The sequence below is a fragment of the Amphiprion ocellaris genome, chromosome 20, assembly GCF_022539595.1.
Source record: "Amphiprion ocellaris isolate individual 3 ecotype Okinawa chromosome 20, ASM2253959v1, whole genome shotgun sequence".
Lineage (NCBI taxonomy): Eukaryota > Metazoa > Chordata > Actinopteri > Pomacentridae > Amphiprion > Amphiprion ocellaris.
Genome location: NC_072785.1, coordinates 12,305,981 through 12,327,104, shown reverse-complemented (window position 1 = coordinate 12,327,104; position 21,124 = coordinate 12,305,981). Strand labels below are relative to the sequence as shown.

Here is a 21,124-nt window from a genome sequence, read left to right as displayed (position 1 = left end):
TTAAGTTGAGCGTAAAAAATCTCCAGGAAGAATGGAGCTTGCTGAGCTTGCAGAGCACTTGGAAGCTCCTTGGGAGAACATATGAGCTGCCAGTGAACAGTGTACCTTCTCCTTTACATCATATATAAAGGAATTTATAGTTGCAGCCAAAATGTAGCAATAACATGCAAAACGCTGCACACATTTTCCCATTAATTATTGCATTTGTGCTAAGCTTCCTAGCAAATGTCTTCACCCTAAAATGCATTGACACAATTCCACCCTGACCCACTGAACTCTGACCTCCTGTCTATTACACTTTTGTGAGCTGGTTTCCAAAGCAACCAGCTCACAAAGAATGACAGCTATGTTTTTTTGTCTGTCTGTCTGAATGTGTTTATAGCTCATTCAGTGTGATTGTCATTCTTCATGTTAAGTCATTGTCTGTCCTCAGAGGATGTCACTTATTATTAGCTCACTGCCCTCAGTTGCCGTAGACTTGCTGTTTTTAGACAGAAAATATTTTCTGAAGAAGCACTGACACCAAATGGCAGTAGATTTTACAGCAAGGATCAAATCTGATCATATGAGGGACTAAATAACAGAAGCAGGGAGAAGATTTATTCATGTGCACCTAGATGTATTTTTAGAAGTTTTGTTGACATGAAAAATGATTAAAATAAAAATTCAACAATACTCCGAGTGTAAATCATGGCTTCAATATTTATTCAATAACTTCAAACAGACCACACAATATTACAAAATATTAAGTGCTGCATGTCATACAAACAACTGTCGAAAAATTCAGAAAAAATAGGTATAAATACAAAACAAATTATGTACAAATACCAAAAAAATAATGCTCATTGAAAAAAAACTACAAATTCTCTGATCTACATTATAAAAACACACACACCAACGCACCGTGACACCCATTTCCCAAGCTGTCAAATACACACACAGACACACGTTTTCAAGTTTTGTTAGGACAGGACAGTTAGCTTATCTCTGCAGTGTAGAGGGAAAGCCAAAAAAAATACATCAGCATGAAATTCAATGTTTCAAATTTCTAGAACGCTTCAAAAAACCTAACAGATAAAAGTCAGAGCTGCTATGACCCTCGCCCGAATGTCTTTGACATTTGAAAGTGTTGCAACACAACACTGGGGAAAGAATTCATGGGCCTAAAACTTGAACGGCAAAGATAAATTCCGCATTGTTACTGCATCTGCAAGATCAACAGATTTAATTCATTTTAAAACAAGAGGAAGAAGAAATTGCTCCTCTGATTACACCTCACTTACATCAATTAACCCCCCTTCCACGCCTGCAGCCCAGATGCTGCATCTCATTTATTTTGGGTTATTTCCTAAGAAATACAATAGTAGTTTTACACTACTAAATTGAAAATTGTCGGCTAAAATCAACTATCTATCTCGGATAAACAAGAGGAGCAACTGGATTTGAAACAAAGCTGCCAAACCAACAAGAGAGAGTGATCTCCTCTCTCAGTAAAAGATTGTACGTGTTCACAAAGTAGCCATTATCTGTCATTAACTCCGGCTCAGGGTCACAACCTGCACATTTTGGCACACAGTGCAGCACCAAACAGACACAAAACTTAAGGCAGGAGAGCGAACCTCAAGAGACAGAAGCACCAAATCAGTTTTATGTCTACTATTACACCCCCAGATGCTTGTGAATCTCCAAACACTGGTAATGAACAAGTTCCTTCACAGCTTCATTTGGTCAGTGGTGAAAGTACTTCTACAAACACACCCTTTGTGTGTTTCTTCATGGCTTTAGCTTACTCTTATCCAGTGATTGAATCCTGCAAAGCTGCATGGCAGTTAAAGCTGACATAATACAAGGCTGCCCCCTATGGGCCGAAGACTGGCACAAACATTTAGACTTTGGAAACGAGGAAGAAAAAAAATGGTCCTGAGTTGTCCCACTGAACACTGATACCCAAATACATCAGTTCTGTTGCTGGTGATATGATATGTACAGTAATTCCTGCTTTTTATGAGCTTTTCATTGTAGTAGCTCAATCTAAGAAATGTGGCAGAAAGTCCAAAAATCCCTGCTTTTAAAACCCTGCTCCCTTCCTAAAAGTCAGATGATGTCTGTACAAATGAATCTTACATTATTAAATTAAACAAATGGGGCGATTCCTCCGTTGGAATCATTACAACAGGCGTTGCTAGTGATGGCTTCATAGTGTAATATCTCTTGCCTCGAGAAGGCATTGAATTTAAATATTCCTACTCTACTGTTTCTCCCCCCCTCTCCTTCACCTTCACCTCAGCTCTTCAACAAATCTCCGAGGTCGTAGGTGTCGAAGAAATCCGACACTCCCTCGCCATCCTCCAGGCTCCAGAGGTAATCGTCGTGGTCCAAAGGCGGAGAGAAACTGACGAAGGGGGTGTTGCTGTCCGAGGTGAAGGAGGTGCCGGGAAGCTGGTCCTCAGTGATCTGCAGCAGGCTGGGAGGCAAACCCAGGAGACCCTCTACATCAAGCAGAGAGGAGCTGGAGGCTGTGGATGACGAGGTGGCTGGAGCTGCTGGAGCTATATTAGCTGTGTTTTAGTAAATGACAAAACAGGGGAGAGGGTGGGATGGATTCTTTGTTGAGTGTGTGTTTATACTGCAGAACATTTTACAATAAAAAACTTGGCAAGGCTAGTTTTAGCTGCTGTACCCCTAACAGCCTGCCTGAGGAGCCAAACATTTGCTGAAAGCTGAAAACGTTCATGTTTTTTAATCTCCTTCATGGTACATTTTTATCTTCAGCCTTATTTGCATTTTTTTTGTTCGTATGTCTCACATTTCATCTTGTTTCTGTGTATAATGACTTACTATTATATTGTTTAGATGTGTTTTATTGGTATAAAGACAAAGTTTAGCTGACTGAGTGATTTATTGATTAAGAATGTCAAAGAAGAGTTCAACATTTTTTGGAAAAGTATGAAATAGATCCACAAGTGGGATATTTGGCATTTTACGTTGTTGTGTTATTAATTTTTAATCTATTTTATTCTATTGTTATATTTTTAGTCCGTTGTGTGGTCTTAGAGTGTGGTGAAATTGTGTACCACTGTGGTGTACTGCTAACTGTGAGACACAACAGTTAATTTGTCTCTGTGTAGTTTCTCATTCATCCAGGTCATGGTTATCCAAAGTTGTTTAAATCAATCCAACTGGACTTTAAGAAGGTTCCTTGAAGACGTTTCACCTCTCATCCAAGAGGCTTCTTCAGTTCTGAACTGAAGTTGGATTGATTTAAACAACTTTGGATAGTTAATTTGTCATTAATTGAACATGACAAATAGTCATTTTTCTTCATCTTATCCAAGGCTAATTGCCAAACTGCTGCAGCTCCTAAAACGACACACAGATCCAAGAACGGGAATGCTACTTATGCTACTGTAAGTCTAAGTAAGACATGATATAAGTGCTTTCACAAAACTTTAAATGCCATTTTCTGTTATTTTTGATTAATTGCTTGCATGCTCACGAAATTTTACCCCACAAAGACGATGATTAGTAATCAAAATATGGTGATCCTTCAGCAAGCTTTGAGTGTGAAAATAATGTAAAGTAAGAAAAACCCTACTGTGTGATCCATTATCCTTCAGAATCCCCAGCTTACATTCAGCAGGCTCCTCTTTGACGCTGTAACTTGGTGGTGCCACTGGTGTTGCAGCTGGTGGGACCAGGGTTGGAGGGAATTCCTTTTTAGGGGTGACAACACTCTTAACAGGACTGGCATCTTCAAGACCCTCCTCTGGACACAGGTAGACTTCTATGGGGCCATTTCTACTTTTCAAATAGATCTGTAATGACCCCTGCTGTAAGGACAAAGGGAAACAGATATAAAGCACCAGCATTGGCACGCAATAAAAAAATTACATGGAAGTGCTGTCTAGGAAGTGAAAGAGGTGAGAAGGAGGAAACAAGAAGTAAAATTCAAACAAAGAGCTGCTCTCACCCCTGCTGTGTCTGGCACCTCCAGCTTCGTCTCAGCAGGGGCTTTGACAGCGATGACCGTTTGGTCTCGGAGACTGGCGATGGAACGGATGTCCTGGTACGTCACGTAGCCCAACGTACGGTGCAGGGTCAAGGCGAACAACAGTGGAAATTACATAGATGTGTGTGTAACTGGATAGAGGATGACCAGAGAATAACGTAGATGACCACAACACTCTGTGTAAAGGATATCTCTGGCTGTCTTTATATTCAGTGAGCTGTTTGAGCTGTGTGGTGCTGGACTGAATCAGTTCATCCAGAGATCTCTCTGCTCTCTCCAGGTCTCCCAGCTCCTTCCTCAGTGCACAGGCCTTCTCTCCTCCACCTGCACCACCTTCAAATACATCCCCAACCCTTGAAAAACACACACATACACAGTTTTAGGGTCTGACTGACTCCAAAAGTTACTGAGGTAGCAGTAGATTAGATATAAACTTATCTAAAGTTGACATCACAACTGCGACAATAAGCATGTGTGTCCGCAAGGACATGCTTTAGTCAAGCAATATCGATATATCTTGTAATTGTATTTATACAACAAAACTGAATGTGTAGTCCTCGTCTATGCAAAAGAACACTAAAAAGAGCTTAAAAATACCATGTAAAAGCTATAAAATTAATAACTGAGGCTCTAAAAGTGAACCACACACACATAATACATTCCCACATTCGGTTTGCACCATTCCCTTAAAAATCTGCAATGGTCTGTGTGAAGTCCTCTGCAGAAATCCATGTGCAGCCTCAAACCAACTGAACATCGTCCACACTTTCATAATTCATCACTAAAAAGAGTTTCAACTGAAATAGTCACTGCCATACTTTAATTGTTCATGCTTTCCATCGATGGTGCCCAAACAGATCAGCTCTAAACTCTCCAGAAATCCTGTGCTGTGTCCGACCACTATGCTCAGCACACATCAGGATTAATCACATTGCCCTGGCACTACTGACCAGTCTGTAACTAGCTGCTACACTGTGTAAAAAGCGCAAAGTTGCAACCTTTTAAAAACACTGACAGGATTTCTGTAGGTGTAGTTTTGTGTTCGATATGAGGGTCAATGCAAGCGCTGCTTAGTGTATAACGAGTACCTACTGCAGTATGAATAGATGTGTGTGCGCATTTCCTGTCTGTTTTTAAAGTTTGTTTTGGTGCTGTGGAAACCATGAAGTAGAATGAAGAGATTGTTTGCTGTTGTAACCATGACAATGTCTCCTGACTGTCACTAGGGGGCAGATAGGTGAGTATGAATGAATGGACTAAGGTGCAGGTAAACCTACACTGAGTGTGTTCCAAGACCTATGCTACCATATTTTATATTGTGCGAGGAGAATTTCCCAATACGTAGCGTGTCAAAGATACACAAGAATCCTCTACTACATCCAGCTGCATTTTGAGGTATGCAAACCAAAATGCTTTTCTGGTCGTTCTGACCCACAATCCACAGCAAAGGATTCGCCACAGTGTCTCACATGAGTATAAACAAGCTTGAGACAGCTTTTTCTGCTCTACAGACTGTGATGAATATATAAGCAACATGGTGAAAGTATAAGGCTCATAAATATAATAAAGTAGTGTGTCTCATATATATGCATACTACATGCAACAAGATACTGAAAGCAAAAGTATTAGATTTGGATCCCAAAGCCATCCACCATAACAGCTCTGCAAGAAACATCTTTTATTACCTTTATTATCAGAGAGCTGTTGTAATCTGTCAAAGGTTAATTTTCAAACTACAGTGTACAGTAAATTAGATTTTTTTTCTCCCCGGAAATGTTTTTTCCTCCAACTACATGCATGGAAATGCAGTGAACAAAATATTAGAAATGCATGTTAATATAATAACATCCAATCAGCCCAAGAGTTTCAACACTCTTAATAAGGTAGTATTTATTGCAGTTTTATATGTTACATAAATCTCTGTTTTACTGATTTTACTCTATAAAAATCCCAGTTTACACACGTTGACCACTACTAAGTTAATTTTATAACCCTAGAGCAGATATATTTGAAAGTTAACTTGCAAGATATCAATCTGGTCTTAGCTTTTTGACAGATGCAAATAAACTGCATCTAAGTTAAGAGAGCTTTGTAATCTGCATCCGTCCAACCACAAATGCTGTTCAAGTCAGGCCTGTAGGTCACTCAACACTATAGTGTAAGTAACGCTCAATCAGCATTAAAGAATTATTAGTTAAATAAGGGTCCCCTGCCACTGTGCCTGATAAGCTTTTAAAATGATATTATAATTGATAGTTCTGCAGTCCACACATTGTCTAGTGTCCACTGTGCTTCCCCTGACTGTGAGCTAATTCGACTACAATGCCTAACACACAGTGAAAACATTGACATTTCTGTAATATCTTCCTTTCACTTATTTGTCTGTGGTTAGCTGTAACTTAAGACTATTCCAGTTCTTAATATATCATCTCTTCTGCATTTGGACTTACAGCCACTGGATGTTGTTCTTGGACTTCTTCCTGATGAGCTGGACTCCCTCTAGAACATTCGTGATGTCATAGATGCGTCTCTTCTGGACCTCCAGGACTTCAGTGGCCCAGTTCAGATCAAGAACTCCATCAGGAGACTCAGCAATCAGACCCACAAACTTCTTGGTCAACAAGCCCAGTGAGGTGTCGTAACGAGTCCGCTCACCTGGAGACTTTGGAGCTGAGAGCAGAGACACAAAAAAACAGCATGTGAGAAGCGAACAAATCAGTGTAGAGGAATACATTTCAGATTGTTTGTACTTCAGGCAGCTGATCAGCTGTTGCAGAGAAGTAGTTACTGGATTAGTCAATGAAACTGTTGACAACATTGACATGAAAACAAACTAGTCTATGTATGAGTCGGCTGCCGTATTTCCTCTATTAGTTTGACTAATTTTGCATTCTGTGTTTGACATCTTGCTTAATATTTGGAATTAATACTATTTCAAACAGCAATTACTTTCCTCATAGCAATAGAGCTAAAAAATATTGCTCAGGGTATTTTAAAAAATAGTACTTCCTGCCAAGTACAAGGCTGAAGTCTGTGATGAATCTGTTATTTCACTGTGTGCGAAAATTTTGCCGCAAGTGAAGCCTTTTCTGTTTAATTTGGCTGTGAGAGGTCTAACCATTTATCATAACTGTTTCTTAGGGCTGAGTTTGAGTTAGATTTTTTCAAAAGTCCCATGAGCCATTTTCCTCTGTGTTACTGGGACTTTGAGCTGGACCTTCTCCATCTCTAAAGACAACCTGTAAACCCAACCCACAAACCTTCCCTCTTTGTTAATATCTCATGTACAATCCTTCAAACTATCTCATCCACATGATCACACCACAGCACAGACACCCACGGACATATAATTGTCATTAGAGCCAAGTCATGGTTTCCGCATGACTGATGCAGATTTTGAAAGCAGACAGCGGACATCGTTCTGTTTATACTAGTATGTGGCATTGCCCCTCATATCGAACACAGAAAACCCCTGGGGGCTCCTGTACAGTATGGAGCAGCTAGTTACAGACTGCAGCACTGGGTCAGTGATGATTATACCTGAGGTGCGCTGGGCACACTGGGTGGACATAGCACAGGATTTCTGGAGAATTTAGAATTTCCTACAGTGTTTGGGCACTGTCAACGGAAAGCATGTACAAATCAAGGCACCTCCAAAGTCTGGCAGCACCGATTTTAATTATTAACTCTTTTAATGATGAATTACAGTATAAAGGTATGGATGATGGTCTCTCCTCATAAGAAGCATTTGTTTCAAGCACCATTTACTTTTCCAGCACATGTGCAGTCACGCCACAGTCGTAAAAAATGTACTGCATGCAGATATCCACAGAGGGGATATTTAAGTCATGCAGTCCTTTGTGGACATGCGGCCACAGAAATCATGAACCGCCTTTTATTTTTCTAGTCCATGGGAGTCTGCTTGGAGTATTGTTGCATACATGCACAGTAAGTAGTATCTATGTGTGCACTATTGCGGTTGTTGCATAGGTGCTGTGTGGACAATCCACAAGGAGGTTTTTGGAGAAATTTGGAGCTGCACGTGGACGTGTACAGATGCGTGAAAATTACGAAATTTCCATCATGTTGACCCTTTTGTATACAACACCTGCCTTACCCTCCCATTTGTTCCATACCTCACCTGATCTTCGTTGGGCACAGAGTTTAGTTAAGAACTACTTCCTGGGAATGATCTCTGTAATTTTTTCACTGACCTGATTATACAAATCTCCTTATAATGAACTTAGACCTAATGTGACCCTGCTGTTGATCATATTGCATTATTGTTTCTTCCACTGTAAAAAAAAAAAAACTTCTCCAACATTAAATCTCTAAGGCATATAGATTCCAGTAGTGTACTCACTCCTTGGGCTTGGTATTCTTGCTGCGATACTGCCTTTGCCTTTTGGTGTGCGGAAGTCTGGCAGATAAAGAGGATCCTCTAGGTCCAGTTTCCTTTTAGCCTGGAGAGAAACAGATTGTGTACATTAGGAAAAAATGCACACATTAAAACCAAAGATGAGGTGTCTTGTCATTCTTGTACTTTCTTTGAGGTAATTATTCTGTCACCAGAAGAACCCGTAAAGAGTGAATAATACTGAATCCTTTCTATTCCACTGCTTAAAACATCAAAATGATTTGTTATAATGATGACTTAAAAGCTGAGATTCATCAAATGTCGCATGAAGGCAGAGTCCATCCAAATAGGTCCATGAAAGTGTGATATCAATGCTCGCAAAGGGGCTAAATAGGGGTTTGTTTAAAAAAAAAAAGTGCCGTGTCGTAAATGTGCCAACAACCCTCAAGTGCAGGAACAAAGCACCCCCCTCACACTTTCCCAAGCACTTCAAGAGGGGCTGATTTTGTGTGTCTGTGGGCAGATCGGGGGGGGGGGGTGACAGCCTCTCGACCCACCGCCTGCAACACACCAGGAAGTCCCACTCAATGACCTCTCCTCCCCCTCTCAGCCTCCCGTCTCCCTGCCTCTTTCTACATCTTAGCAAGCTCCAATGGCTCACCATATAAACACATGATTACCTCTCTATAACTGTTATGCAAACTTCAAATCATGCACACACACCACCTTTGGACCCCAATATAAATCTTCAAATGACCAATGCTTTTCTACAATTGCCTACATAGCAAATTTGAAAGTCAAAACACTCAAGCTGCTCTCTTTAGGATTCAGAGAAACTGTGTGAAAAATGACAACTTGTGCAAATTGGGGGCACTCTGACATGCAGAATTCCTGTGAATCAGTGGCGTCAACAAAATGCTCAGGGTGAATGCGAAAGTTTGCAGTCAATCAGTACTCATTTCTCTCTTCACATACTGCACCCACACAAAAACACACTGGTGGTCGAGCTAGCGGGGAATGACATTTCAGTTCGACGTTTTGAGGCTGCTGGGTAATTTGTAGCGTCCTGTTAAGACCTCAGTTATCTTTATTGTCTCACACCATTTCCTTTCCTCTGTATCTCTTCACAAATACTTAGCAATGATAATCCCTTTTGTTACTGATTTAGATAGTAGGTTTAGGTAAATGACTTTATCAGAGATAAGAAATCTGGGGAACTGACTTAACCATGTGGGGATGTGGCTGTGTGAGTGAAGGGATAGTGAAGGCTGCCATTGTCCTAGTGCTCTGCCTGACATGTCCACCTGTTCACTGGTGACATCTGGGGCAGCACAGCAAGTGTATGTGCTGTTGGCAGGGTGGATTTTAATCCCTACGGCATACAGCCGGCCATACAGAAACCTCAATGGGACACAAAGACACACACGGCACGACGGCGACCGGCTTTCTTGGGACAAAATGGGAGTGAAAGTGGAGTTTTTATTGGTTTAGAGTCCTCACAGCAGCTGTAAAATACCAGTGATTACAGAGAAGAATTTGGTGGGACTGTCTACAAGCAGCGACAGCTGCAGTTTAAACAGAGAGCAGATCTGTCAGGTTTTAGTTGATCCCTCACTCCACAGTGTCCCAACACACACAAAAAAAGATCAGCAGCTCTCACGGAATAAAGCGTAGCTCTTTGTGACCTCAATGTGCAGATGAAGCTGCACCGTGTCTTCACGCTGCAGTTTGAGTCACAGCTACAGGCCGGGTGACATGTTGTAAGACGGGAAGCAACGGTTGCACCCTGCAGCTGTATGGGTTAGGGTGGGGGATTGGGTGCTCCCTTTTTTGCATGAGGGATTTCTCTGGTGAGTCAACCACATTACACAAACACCAGTTCATTTAGTGGAAAGGCAGCTTGTCTTTCTCAGACCACTGTGAGAAACCACCAAAAAAGTGCACAGGTGTGTAGCCTGATACACATCTGAAACATTCTGAAAGACTGAATTTGACAATCTCAAGTTGAGACAGAAAACTGGGCTTCATAATTACCACACTAGTCAATTTAGAGTCAGTTCCAATGTAGCTAAGGTGCAGCAAGCAACTGTTCAGGACGGTTGCTATGAGAAGAAATAGAAAAGGCCTGAGTCAACTACCCTCCTCCTTAGCTCTTTATCTCCTAAGACTCACAGTATCACTTGGCTCACGTTTGCTATAACCTCACCCTGCCTGCCTGCCCAGTTACACCCAAGCTCTGCACGTGCCTTCCTCTTGTTTGCTGTAAATTCTTTGGCCAATTCCCGCCATCTCCGCTGCTGTGGTGAAATCTCCACAGCGACATTTCACACAGTCACGTCCTCAGCTGAGCCGCTCCTCCAACCAACAAAACCTAGCCGGTCGGGCTGCACGGGACTCAGATCCTAACCGAGCCGAGGGCAAGTTACAGTACGCCTGCAAACATCTACTACTACTCCGTACAGATCCCCCTCAGAACCACACCCTTGGGTAGGAAAAGAAAAACAATAGCTGCATTACTGATGGGACGGCCAACATGTGTCTGAGGAGGAAAAAGAGAGAAGGGTGGCTCTACAGTTTGTGTTGCTGATGGGGGAAGGAGGGGTCAGGCTGCTTTGAAATGCAGAACTCCCTCTATTGAAGACATTATGCTCCGAGGCCAGCGCTGGCCTGAGGCTGGGGTAAAACAAGGTGAATGAGTGCATAAAGCTGGCAATGTGGCCAATATCTCACTCAAACATCAGGGTGAGTTGGGGGTAAACCCCAGGTGTTCTCAGGAGGCGACACACCAGAAGTTAGAGGGAAGTGCATGGAAGAGGTGTGTGTGTGTGTGTGTGTGTGTGTGTGTGTGTGTGTGTGTGTGTGTGTGTGTTCAAGTGGAAATGCAGAAAGGGTAATTCATAAAGCTGATATCAATGCTCGGGCAGTTGTGGCGAACTGTGCACATTCCAAGAAAGTCTGGGCACACGCACTTGTGACATAAGCAGGGAATAAGTGAGACATTGTTTCAGCTCAGCATTATGGAGATGCATCTTGTGGCCGAGCTGCCATTTGGCTCCAGTGAGCTTTGCTTGTGGTGATCAGATAATTTCATTCATCTGTAGTGCTGTAGAGCCCTGAAGACAAGGTTTAATGTGAAAGCAGCTGTCATACAGAGGAAGAGTTTTCCTGGACTTTGGATGGAGGCCTGAATACTGTCACACATTTATATCACTATCAAGCCAAAAGAAGGAGGATATATCACTATCAACAACACACACACACTGGTTAAAACTCACATGTCAATCACTGACACACGGTCTTTTACTACACTTAGCTCGATTAATAAGTAAAGAGTTAACAACAATCAGGTAACAACAATCAGTCAAATATTAACTTTTTTAAAATGCGTTTTCACCACAAGCGAGCTTCCAAGCGTGAGATTATGCATGACAGTTGTTAAATTTGTTTGTATCTAAAGGAACTCATATTTTCATGTTAAGCCAGACATCCGGTTCCCAAGTGTGGGGAAGAAAAAAAAAAGATAAAAAAGCAGTGGTTGTTATGTTGTTTAAGTTCAAGGAAGTGTGCTGTACAATGAAGAGGCAACACTTCCTGTAAACATAAGACCCACGACTGAACATGCAATGAAGCTGCTGTGTCAGCAGACATGTGAAGAAGACACAGAGATCTTCAAGTTCAAGAATGAAACAAAATAACTGATCTGCACCAAATGCAACACTTGAACTGCAAGTCAAATGGTTTGACAACATGTCCTGAGTCAGCCCAGTATACTGCTTTTTATTTACTTTTATTTATTCCCTTAAACATAATCATCCTGGAATCTATTTTTATTAAATGCATATTATTACACACATCACTTAAATTAACTCTCAATCACCAAATGAACTGACTATATATGCTCAGGAAGGGACAAGCTTGAAATGGGAAACATATAAACTCATTTGCTTTCATCTTTCTAGCCCATGAAACGCGGTTCAGTTCGTCCCCAACACACAGCATAATGTAAACTTTCAGACCCACAATTAATAGCTTGCCTAATATACCGACACATACTGAGGAAGTTTCATAACCATGGAACTTTTGAAATCTGTTCTGTGCTTTCAAAAGTATAAACACTTGTTCTCTAACAAATTAAGCTCCTATTTTTTGGGGGTGAAATACGCACAAACAAGTTACAAAACACAAGTTAATGTGGTCGCAGAAAATCCAAACACATTATATATGTCTGGTACAGAGAGAGAATAGGGAGTGCCACTATCAGTGTGAAAACACACCGCATTCTCGCCTCTTATCTGTAACTTGTGACCAAATTGATAGCATTTGAAGTGCATATATATCTATATATACAATAAAGCTTATCAGCCCACATCACGTCCAAGTCCTTCTATTAGTCTGGGCCAGTTATGGGATATTTATGTGTCACATGTACTGACCTTAACACTGGACACGAGAAGGAAACATATTTTTATGGCCGGATTAAAGTGATAATTCTATCATGTACAGTTACCAGTAATTAAGTTCACCTTGGCATATAATAAGCCAGGTGGCAGCCTATTTTTCACTTTACTTATGTCCAACTAATCCTCTTGAAGGGCCTATTAGTGAGCGCAGGCTCACAGGGCAGGGGGTTAACATGAGATTTGGAGACCCTGTACACCCTCTAACCCCTTTAGGCTCACTGCAATTTGCTAAATCTGTGAAAGAAGACATCAAACGTAACAAACAACAGCAGGTGTGGAGCCCTAAGACATTGCAGGGTGTGATCCAGTCCTGTCAGATCATCAGGATTGCTCAGATAATCCTTCATGATTGTGATGCACACTCGGTTACATTAATTCAAACCTGTGCTTGATGTTTTTAGTAACAGTTTAAGACTCCACCAGAGCATACGAACATGTGACCTCTCGGGAAAACACACCAGTTGTCTGGTCATGACCTTTCTACAGTGGTATGAACAGGTTACACAGGTCCTGTAGTGGCCTTGGTGACAGGTGCAGATGGAGCAGCTGTCTATGGGTGTAATTACACAGTACATGTGCGTTCAGACTAGCTGTATTCCACCAGCCTGGCCATCCCCATGGCATTGTTTGGTTGTGTAAAAGCTATCCTTGCTGCACCAGGGGGGCACTCATCCTTCTTTTTCTCACAAGCGATGGGGCCCCAAACACCATCACCTCCTACCCCCCCCTCCCTCCCTATATGAACGCCATCAAATACACACAGAGCATCTGGGTCCCGTGGAGCTACAGCTGGACTGCGGGGAGAAAGACAGAAAAAGAGAACACACAGCATTCATGCACATCAGCAGCAGTCACAGTGGCCCCACTGTGGCTTATCACGTAAAAACATATTTGAATGCGCCCTGCTGGAGCATGCATACCAATGGAAATCAAGAATTATTCCTCCCACATACTGGATCTTGGTTGAACTGTGCGTAAAAGTGGCACAAGATTGTAATTCTGATGTGTGTGTGTGTTTGATGCTTTACCGGTAGTCTCCCGGAGGATGATCTGATGGGTTTAGCCTCTGGTCCGTGGGGGGTTGAATACAGGCTGTTGGCTCTTTGTTCGGCCACGGCGGTGTTACAGATCTGGGTGAAATAACCAGCCGGTACCGTGTTCATCGGCGGGCTGGACAGTCCGGTGCTGAAGAAGTCGGTTTTCACTCCCCCGGTGGCCAAAAGCTTCATCTTCTGCTGAGAACACGGCAGCCCGACTACCGGCCGAGCCGCTGCCGGAGAGACGCCTTTAGGCATCCGCATCATTTTCCCGAGGAAACTAAATTTAACCGGATTGGTCAAGCGAAGGGGAGAAGTGTGCTGTTAGCTGAGCACACTGACAAATGCCCTGCTGCACTAGCAAGCTGCTGCTGCTGCTACAGGCTTACTGTGACTATACACACTGTGTATATGCAGAAACAAAAGCACCTCTTCCAATTAAAAATGAGCCGATTAAATGCCCAAAATGCACGACTTAAACATCCGATACGTGCGTAATTTATGGGGGGAAAAAGCACCTTGATCGGTGTTGTTGTCCTTTGTCCGGTAACAAAGTGTACAGGAAACTTGCCTTACCAGCTATAAAGAATTGCTCTCTGATTAAATAAACTATTCAAAACATCCACTATTTTCAAAGTCCAACACCAAAAATGCGTCTTTGCGCAGAGGTGAAGCTCCAGAGCTGCAGATTTATAACTTAACTTCCTTCCCTGTGATGCGGAATACGAGCCGGTCTGTGCCTCCTGTCCGTCCACCTCAGAGCTCCTCTCTCTCCATACAAGAGGACAAGAGCTGGGGAAGAACAGTCTTTTTACCGCCAAACTTCGTCCCGCGAAATTTAGATCTCCCGCGGTTAGAGCTCGAATCTGATTGGCTGGCGGCACGTTCGGCTGGCTTGTCATATTTGCATAAAACAGTTGTACGCGGACGAGGCGGCTCCTCTTAAAGGGACAGTAGCATCATTTCAGGACATAGTGTTCTTTTATTGCAAGGCTGGAATTGGAGACAATGACCAATGCAGACAATGCAGACACATATACATAAGAGAAGTGTAAAGTTTTTACTACTACATGTATTTTTATTAACATATGCTAGAATTAGCAACATTCAGACCCATATTTTGCATCATACAGTACTCTAACTTCAATTACTCACTGTGAAATTCATAAAGTTATGTGTCCAAGTTGGTTAAATAAATAGAACTTTTATTGAAGGTTACTAAAATATCATTTACAAAAAAATGTAGGATTTAATATATAATACTTTTGCTCAATTGCATTTGAACATTTACCTTAATATTCATCAGAAATGTCTAATAAAAATCAACCAGATGTTAAAATAGTGAGAAATTGCTCTGATTGGCTAAAACACTATAAAGTATGAGCTTCAAAAATGAGAAATTTCTTGTTAAAGCTGGGGAAATGTGAGTTTTATTTGTGAAATATCGAGAAATATTAATAATATTTAATAATGTGTAGGATGTGTCTTCCTGGAGCATCTCTACATACTAAGAAAAGAGGAGTTTTATTGTTCGCATGGGAACCCGTGTAATGAAAGTGCATCGTGGCCTGTTACAAGGTGTTGCTGGGGATAGATAGTTTATAGATGATAATTGGATTCACCCAGTACCACTCTTGCTTATTGGCTCAGGGGAGATATTGAAAGAAAACACCCCCTCCCCCATCCACAGCGACCAAACCCAAGCCATATGACCTGACCCCCACTGGCCAAGACAAAGTAGATCCTCAGCCTATTGTCAAGCGTCCATCTGAACCATATTTCAACTGAAATCATCAAAAATTTGATGTGTTTGTTATGTGTGATAAATTAACTGCGCTCGTTGCTCACTTGAGATTGCAGCTACGGCGTTAAATATTAACTGATGAGGGGAGAAGCTGACACAGTTGTCTGCTCATTACACTGGATTAGACAAGGAGATCATTCTCCAATTGCCGGTCGATTAAGAAATTTGCTTTGTCATCAGATATCATTGCAACATCAAACAGAAGTTGGAGACAAGAAACACCAACAGGGCAGTAAGTGAGCACCACAAAGTGCTGCGTAAATTACCCACACCCTCTGTTTCTTCCTCTTTCATAGCAGACTACGAAATCATGCACAACTCATTAGTGTTGCTGCACAATCCACAATAATGGGAATTTCAATTCTTTTTTGTATAGACTTCATAAAATATTCTTGCAGTATCCCAGGATTTTGCACTGCTCCAAAGTTGTTTAATAGTGTTTAAGTAGCTCACATTTCAGCTTATGTGGGAAGGCCTTTTCCTTGTTGTCATTCTTTGAGAGGTTGGCCTGGGTCAGGAAGCAGTGCTGATACGTGCATAGAAAGCACAATGATGTACTGGCTTATACAAATACACTTGACCTGGCTCATAACTATAATACTTTTGAGGCAAAACCAAGCTCAAAGTGCAAAAAGAGAGTTCTCATACCAAAAGAAGTACATATTTCTGTTAACTTCAGTAAATCCAAGAGCAAGTGAAAAATTCACAGATATTTTGATAATGTCTCTTTCACTATACAAACTTGCACTGTGTGTTTTCTATTTATTCTGTACTGTCTTTATACTTTTTTTTTCTCCTTGGAGCTGCTGTAACGGTGAACTTTCCCCACTGTGGGATCAATAAAGTTTATCTTATCTTATCTTATCTTATCTTATCTTATATCATTAAAATGTGGAAACATGCAAGTGTATTTAAGGTTCCTGCAGCTCGTGTGAAATGCCTCATACAGGAAGCTCAGTGTAGGACCGGACCAACACGCTGTCACTTCTAAATGTTGAATTGTAACGATGGGCTTTTGTTTCACACATCAAAACCTGTTCATGGCATCCAGCCCTGATTCAGAGTCCGATACATGCAGCTCAGCTGACTTATTAAATCCTTAGAGAGTATTTTATGTTCGAGTTTCTTCACTTTACGCACAATATCTTCTGCCTTGTATCAAAAAATGATTTGCATTTGTTTCAAAAGGTTCCTGTGCATTTCCTCTGTGGAAGATCATTTTGACATTTAAAACAGTGAGCTTCCCTTCTAAATGTTTGCAGTCCTGAGATGACAGAAAGGACACAAGTTGCTTCACCCAACACCCCCATCTTGTGGTATGAACAGGAACCTGATCTCCATTAATTAGACCACCCGCATTCTTTTTTTTTTGGCCTGCTGTTTCTTTTGATGTAAAAAAAAAAACCACACAAAAGTTTTTCGTTGTTTTGTTCAGGCTATCACTTTATCTATGTGTCTTGAGAAAATTCCATGAAGTAAACACAACGTCATGTCAAATGCAGTCTAATACATTAACCATGCAACACACACAAGTACTGTAACAGTGTCATCGAGGTGTTAATGCTGCTTTATGTTAATTTCCAGGCTATTGTTTGCACTCGTAATATGCATTAAGGTGTTTGATGGTCTATTGTTCCCTCATTTACATACTTAATGGGAGGGAGAAAAGACAACAATGCCTTACAGCAACACAAACCTGATCTGACAACACTCCCTATGAGGCTGATCATTGTCTGACTGCTGTTACCTGATTTACATCCTGTCACCAAAGGGTGTTTAAAATCTCTGCTTAAAAATCACCTTTATCATTTGGCTTTTTCTAAACAGAATGTAATTGTTGGATTTATTTAAATTGTTTTATACTATTACATGCTATGTTGTCCTATCTTATCCTGTGATGGTCTATGTTGTTAAGTTCTATTTGTTTTGGGTGTTTTTTTGTTTGTTTGTTTTTGATGTTAAGCATCTTTGTTTTTGAAAGGTAATAGTAATCATTTAAATTATTATATCTTATTACATCCTATGTTATCTTATCTTCTGTATCACTAAATTCTGGCTGTTTCTTTTTTCTTCTTTTTTTTTGCTGTTTGAAGGCTGCTATATAACTAAAATACATCATTCTTGAACTTACCACGGAGTTCAACATGCTTTTGACAGTGTTAACAAAGTAAAAACCTCTACAATGGAAATTATAAACATACATTTCTAGATATTTTATATAGTTTTGTTTTAACAGCTTGTAGTGTATTTGCCAGTGAACTTCATACTGCGTTCTATATGTATTAAGGCCTTTAAAAGGAAATCTTTTCGTCAGTACTTCATGTTCACCACTAGATGGAGCTGCAGTTTCATTACTATCATCAGGCTGAAGGTTAGAAATAGGTCATCTTGTTCAGCTCCATAGCATACTGTAGAACTCTGTTTTGGTTTGTTGTCTTTCAGTCGTTTTTGTGACATTATAAATAAAAAGAAAAGCATCCCAAAACTAAAGGTGTAACTAAAGATGCACATGAGGCACTGGTAGTGTGTGCCAACATGTTATTCCTGAAATTCTGGATGAATCCACAAGGCAGTTTGCTCAGCTTTTCAGACCAGATAACTACTGGAACACACCTCATATTTCTCTTGTATTATTGGAACACTGCTTCGAAACTTTCTGTAATTAATGATGCCATAAATGAGGCTTTAAACTAGTTTCACTTGTGCACATGAGGCTCTTGAAAGACCTAGAAAAATGTCGTTTTTTTCAATAAATGCAACCTCAGAATGCTGGTCTGTCATGACTGTTGACAACAACATTGATGAATGAACAGGGCTATAGGTTTCTGAACACATAACCAGTGCTTTAAACTGGTGTTAGCTCTTTCTGTGGAAAAATAGAAGCGCTCACAGGAAACTCCCTTTGTTTGATTTCCAACCACTCAACCTCAAGATTCATCTGAACACATCCTGTTGTATCAGCATTTCATTGTCATCCAAAGCGTCAGCGTCACCTTCCGAACAACACGGCCAGTTTAAACTCATTCATTCTTTCACACCAAATACACCACAGCCACCAAAACTGTTTGACATCAGTTTTCTTTTTTTTATTTCATTACATAAGAACATACATACGAAGCAAACTTTATAATAAAGAGTTTATGAAACTCACGGCACATTTTGTCTGTAGAAATAACACAATCCCTACAAACATTTACAATTAACTCTAGTATAGAGTTCTGATTATACCTAAGAAAACTCCCATTCACAAAAATACCGACATCCAAATTGACTCACACCTTACATACCCACAGCAGATATGTACGCATTCTTAAGAAGTTTTAACAGTCTCGAGATCATTAGAAAACAACATTTTGGGGTGTATGTGTGTGTGATAATTACGTGAGGTGACATGAGACTTTGTTTAGGTTCAGGTTGGGTGTGGAGATCAGCCCACAGATAGTTTGGAATCCAATACAAAAATAAAAGGAGATAAAAATGACAATGTACCAATAGTTCTACTTGTATGTATAAGGAATCCCAGGTTTGAGAGGAAGGCAGACAAAGATGGTAAGTTTTCAGTTTCCAATCCTGGCTTCTGCTTTGGTGTGTTGATTTGTCTGTCCAGGGGCCAAAGAATGAGTCTCTGTTTTCTTGCTCATGCACTACTGTTGATCCCCGCTCATCTAGGAAACAGTCCACTTTTTTCTCCTTCTTTTCTTTAAACCCTGCACCACCTCCTCCTCCTCCTCCTCTTTTCTTCTCCTTCTCTCTCTCTCCAAATACCTATCCCACCCTTTCTGCCCCTCTTGTCCTCTTGCCCGGAGTGAAGTGGAGACATGTGTTTCCCTGCACCTGCATGGAGAGAAAGGAAGAAAAGTGAAGTCAGATCTCTCCCTCTCGCCCTCCCCTCTCTCCCTCCCTGCAGAGGGGAGCAGACAGACTGGCGCCGAGCATGGAACTTTCATTAACCCCAGGCAGATAGCGATGAATCCGCTACACAATCATTGGCCTGTCTAATTGGCAACCGTGGTGAATGTGGAAGGAGAGGGAGACCTTGTTTTCAAGCAGCATCAATGCTTATACTATTCTCTGTGGTATTTAAAGTTTTCATTTAACTTCTTTGATGCGTAAAGCTAAAAAAAAAAAAGTCACAGATGTAGCTGATTCCGAGCGAATGGGTCAGGATAGCACGTATTCAGGCACATTTCTCTTGCACTTTTGTTGAATAAGGAAGATATTAGGATTGATTAAGAAATAATATAAGCTACGTACCGTAATCTGCCATCCTCATTCTATTGGCACAACCGTCCTTCTTCTTTGGAGAAACTGCGCGTAAGATCCGCAGTCTGAAGGGAAACCAGAAAGGAGAGAAGAGATTGTAACACACTGATAATAACCTTATTCCAAATAATTTAAGAATAAGTGTCTCATCTCACAGAGCATCATCTAAAAATAGAATATAAACCCATGCATCATGCGAAAAGGTAGCCACTGTTGGGTTACGAGGACTAAACTCGACAAAATTCACAGAAGATAGGCTTCAAATTACGTTGGGTTTTTTGCAGTGAGTCAGCGAATGTCAGAAATGAATGTCGGTGTCTGGAAGATGTTGAAGGACGGGCATCGGTCCACCCTGCAGCCCGCATCTCTCCCCCAGCTCACCTTTATTGACAAAACCATCTCCGGCGCGGCTGCGTCTTCCGCCTCCAGCGCGATTTGCAGGTCGAAGATGTAGTCGATGACGTGCTGCAGGATCTCCATCTGGCTCACCGACTGGTTCTGCGGGATGCTCGGCACCAGCTCCTTCAGCTTGGAGTAGCAGTCGTTCATGTCGCACAGGGCGCTCACGGGCTCGTCCAGACACGAGTGTTTATTCCGGCTGATGGCGAGACTCTGCTCCGAAATGCAGCACACGGCCTTGTAGCAGCTCCTCACCGAGCGGACGGGGCTGATGGCTTTCATAGCGAGAACAACGACGAAAACAACACCGACGGATCTTGGTTTTAGATTGCGAGATGATCGCGGTCTCCTCCTCAGCAGCTTCAGTGCCGTGACAGCGACGTACAGTTAGCTCTTTATACACTACGCGCCTGCTGACGCCCCCTTCCTCGCACCGCGCTCTGATTGGCCAGCGTAAAAAACGAGCCCGATCTGATTGGCTGAAATCACCTTGTGGAAGGACTGGAAAGAATGAGGAAATTATGCTGGGATGCCTGAAGGGGATTGTCAATCAATTAAGTCAACTATCGTTATTTTTTAAGTGGTGGTAGTTACTTGGAATTGATAAAGCTCACAAAGTAGGTCGCTTTAGAAATGTAGAAGGATAAAACAGGATTAGTCTACTTTTAAACTGCTATTCAGTGGGAGTAATAGCAAGAAAGAGCTTTAAAATGGTTGTTTTAAACGTTTTTGTCCCACTTTGTTTGACTCATCGCTGTGTGTCCTTTAGGACGTTTCTCTGCTTGTGTGACTCTC

General features: G+C 41.4%; 2 protein-coding genes across 3 annotated transcripts; both read right to left on the bottom strand.

Annotated features, from left to right (window-relative positions):
* Window positions 1–676: 676 nt before the first annotated feature.
* e2f2 (E2F transcription factor 2) lies at window positions 677–14,649 on the bottom strand. Of its 2 annotated transcripts, none has more exons than XM_023277455.3 (7): window positions 13,855–14,649; window positions 8,373–8,472; window positions 6,460–6,679; window positions 4,201–4,362; window positions 3,971–4,085; window positions 3,632–3,827; window positions 677–2,558 (listed from the first exon to the last, which is right to left on the bottom strand). In XM_023277455.3, exons 1-7 carry the CDS (start codon window positions 14,128–14,130, stop codon window positions 2,284–2,286), a joined length of 1,344 nt encoding a protein of 447 aa, XP_023133223.2. In that variant the 5' UTR covers window positions 14,131–14,649; the 3' UTR covers window positions 677–2,283. The 2 variants fall into 2 exon arrangements, with proteins under 2 accessions (XP_023133223.2, XP_023133222.2); XM_023277454.3 differs by having other exon boundaries at window positions 3,632–3,830; window positions 13,855–14,647.
* A 4,080-nt stretch (window positions 14,650–18,729) lies between these two features.
* On the bottom strand, window positions 18,730–20,709 carry id3 (inhibitor of DNA binding 3). Its single transcript, XM_023277440.3, has 3 exons — window positions 20,312–20,709; window positions 19,922–19,995; window positions 18,730–19,501 (listed from the first exon to the last, which is right to left on the bottom strand). Exons 1-2 carry the CDS (start codon window positions 20,609–20,611, stop codon window positions 19,942–19,944), a joined length of 354 nt encoding a protein of 117 aa, XP_023133208.1. The 5' UTR covers window positions 20,612–20,709; the 3' UTR covers window positions 18,730–19,501; window positions 19,922–19,941.
* Between the last annotated feature and the right edge of the window lie 415 nt (window positions 20,710–21,124).

What these genes read in the sequence shown, in the direction of transcription:
- e2f2 (XM_023277454.3), bottom strand. Translation starts at nt 14,130, where the DNA reads ATGATGCGGATGCCTAAAGGCGTCTCTCCGGCAGCGGCTCGGCCGGTA. An exon ending in AAGAATACCAAGCCCAAGGA is followed by an intron (nt 6,680 to 8,372) that starts GTGAGTACACTA and finishes CTCTGCTCTCAG; the next exon opens with CTCCAAAGTCTCCAGGTGAG. An exon ending in AGGTGCCAGACACAGCAGGG is followed by an intron (nt 3,831 to 3,970) that starts GTGAGAGCAGCT and finishes TTGTCCTTACAG; the next exon opens with CAGGGGTCATTACAGATCTA.
- id3 (XM_023277440.3), bottom strand. Translation starts at nt 20,611, where the DNA reads ATGAAAGCCATCAGCCCCGTCCGCTCGGTGAGGAGCTGCTACAAGGCC. An exon ending in AGATGGTTTTGTCAATAAAG is followed by an intron (nt 19,996 to 20,311) that starts GTGAGCTGGGGG and finishes GTTTCCCTTCAG; the next exon opens with ACTGCGGATCTTACGCGCAG.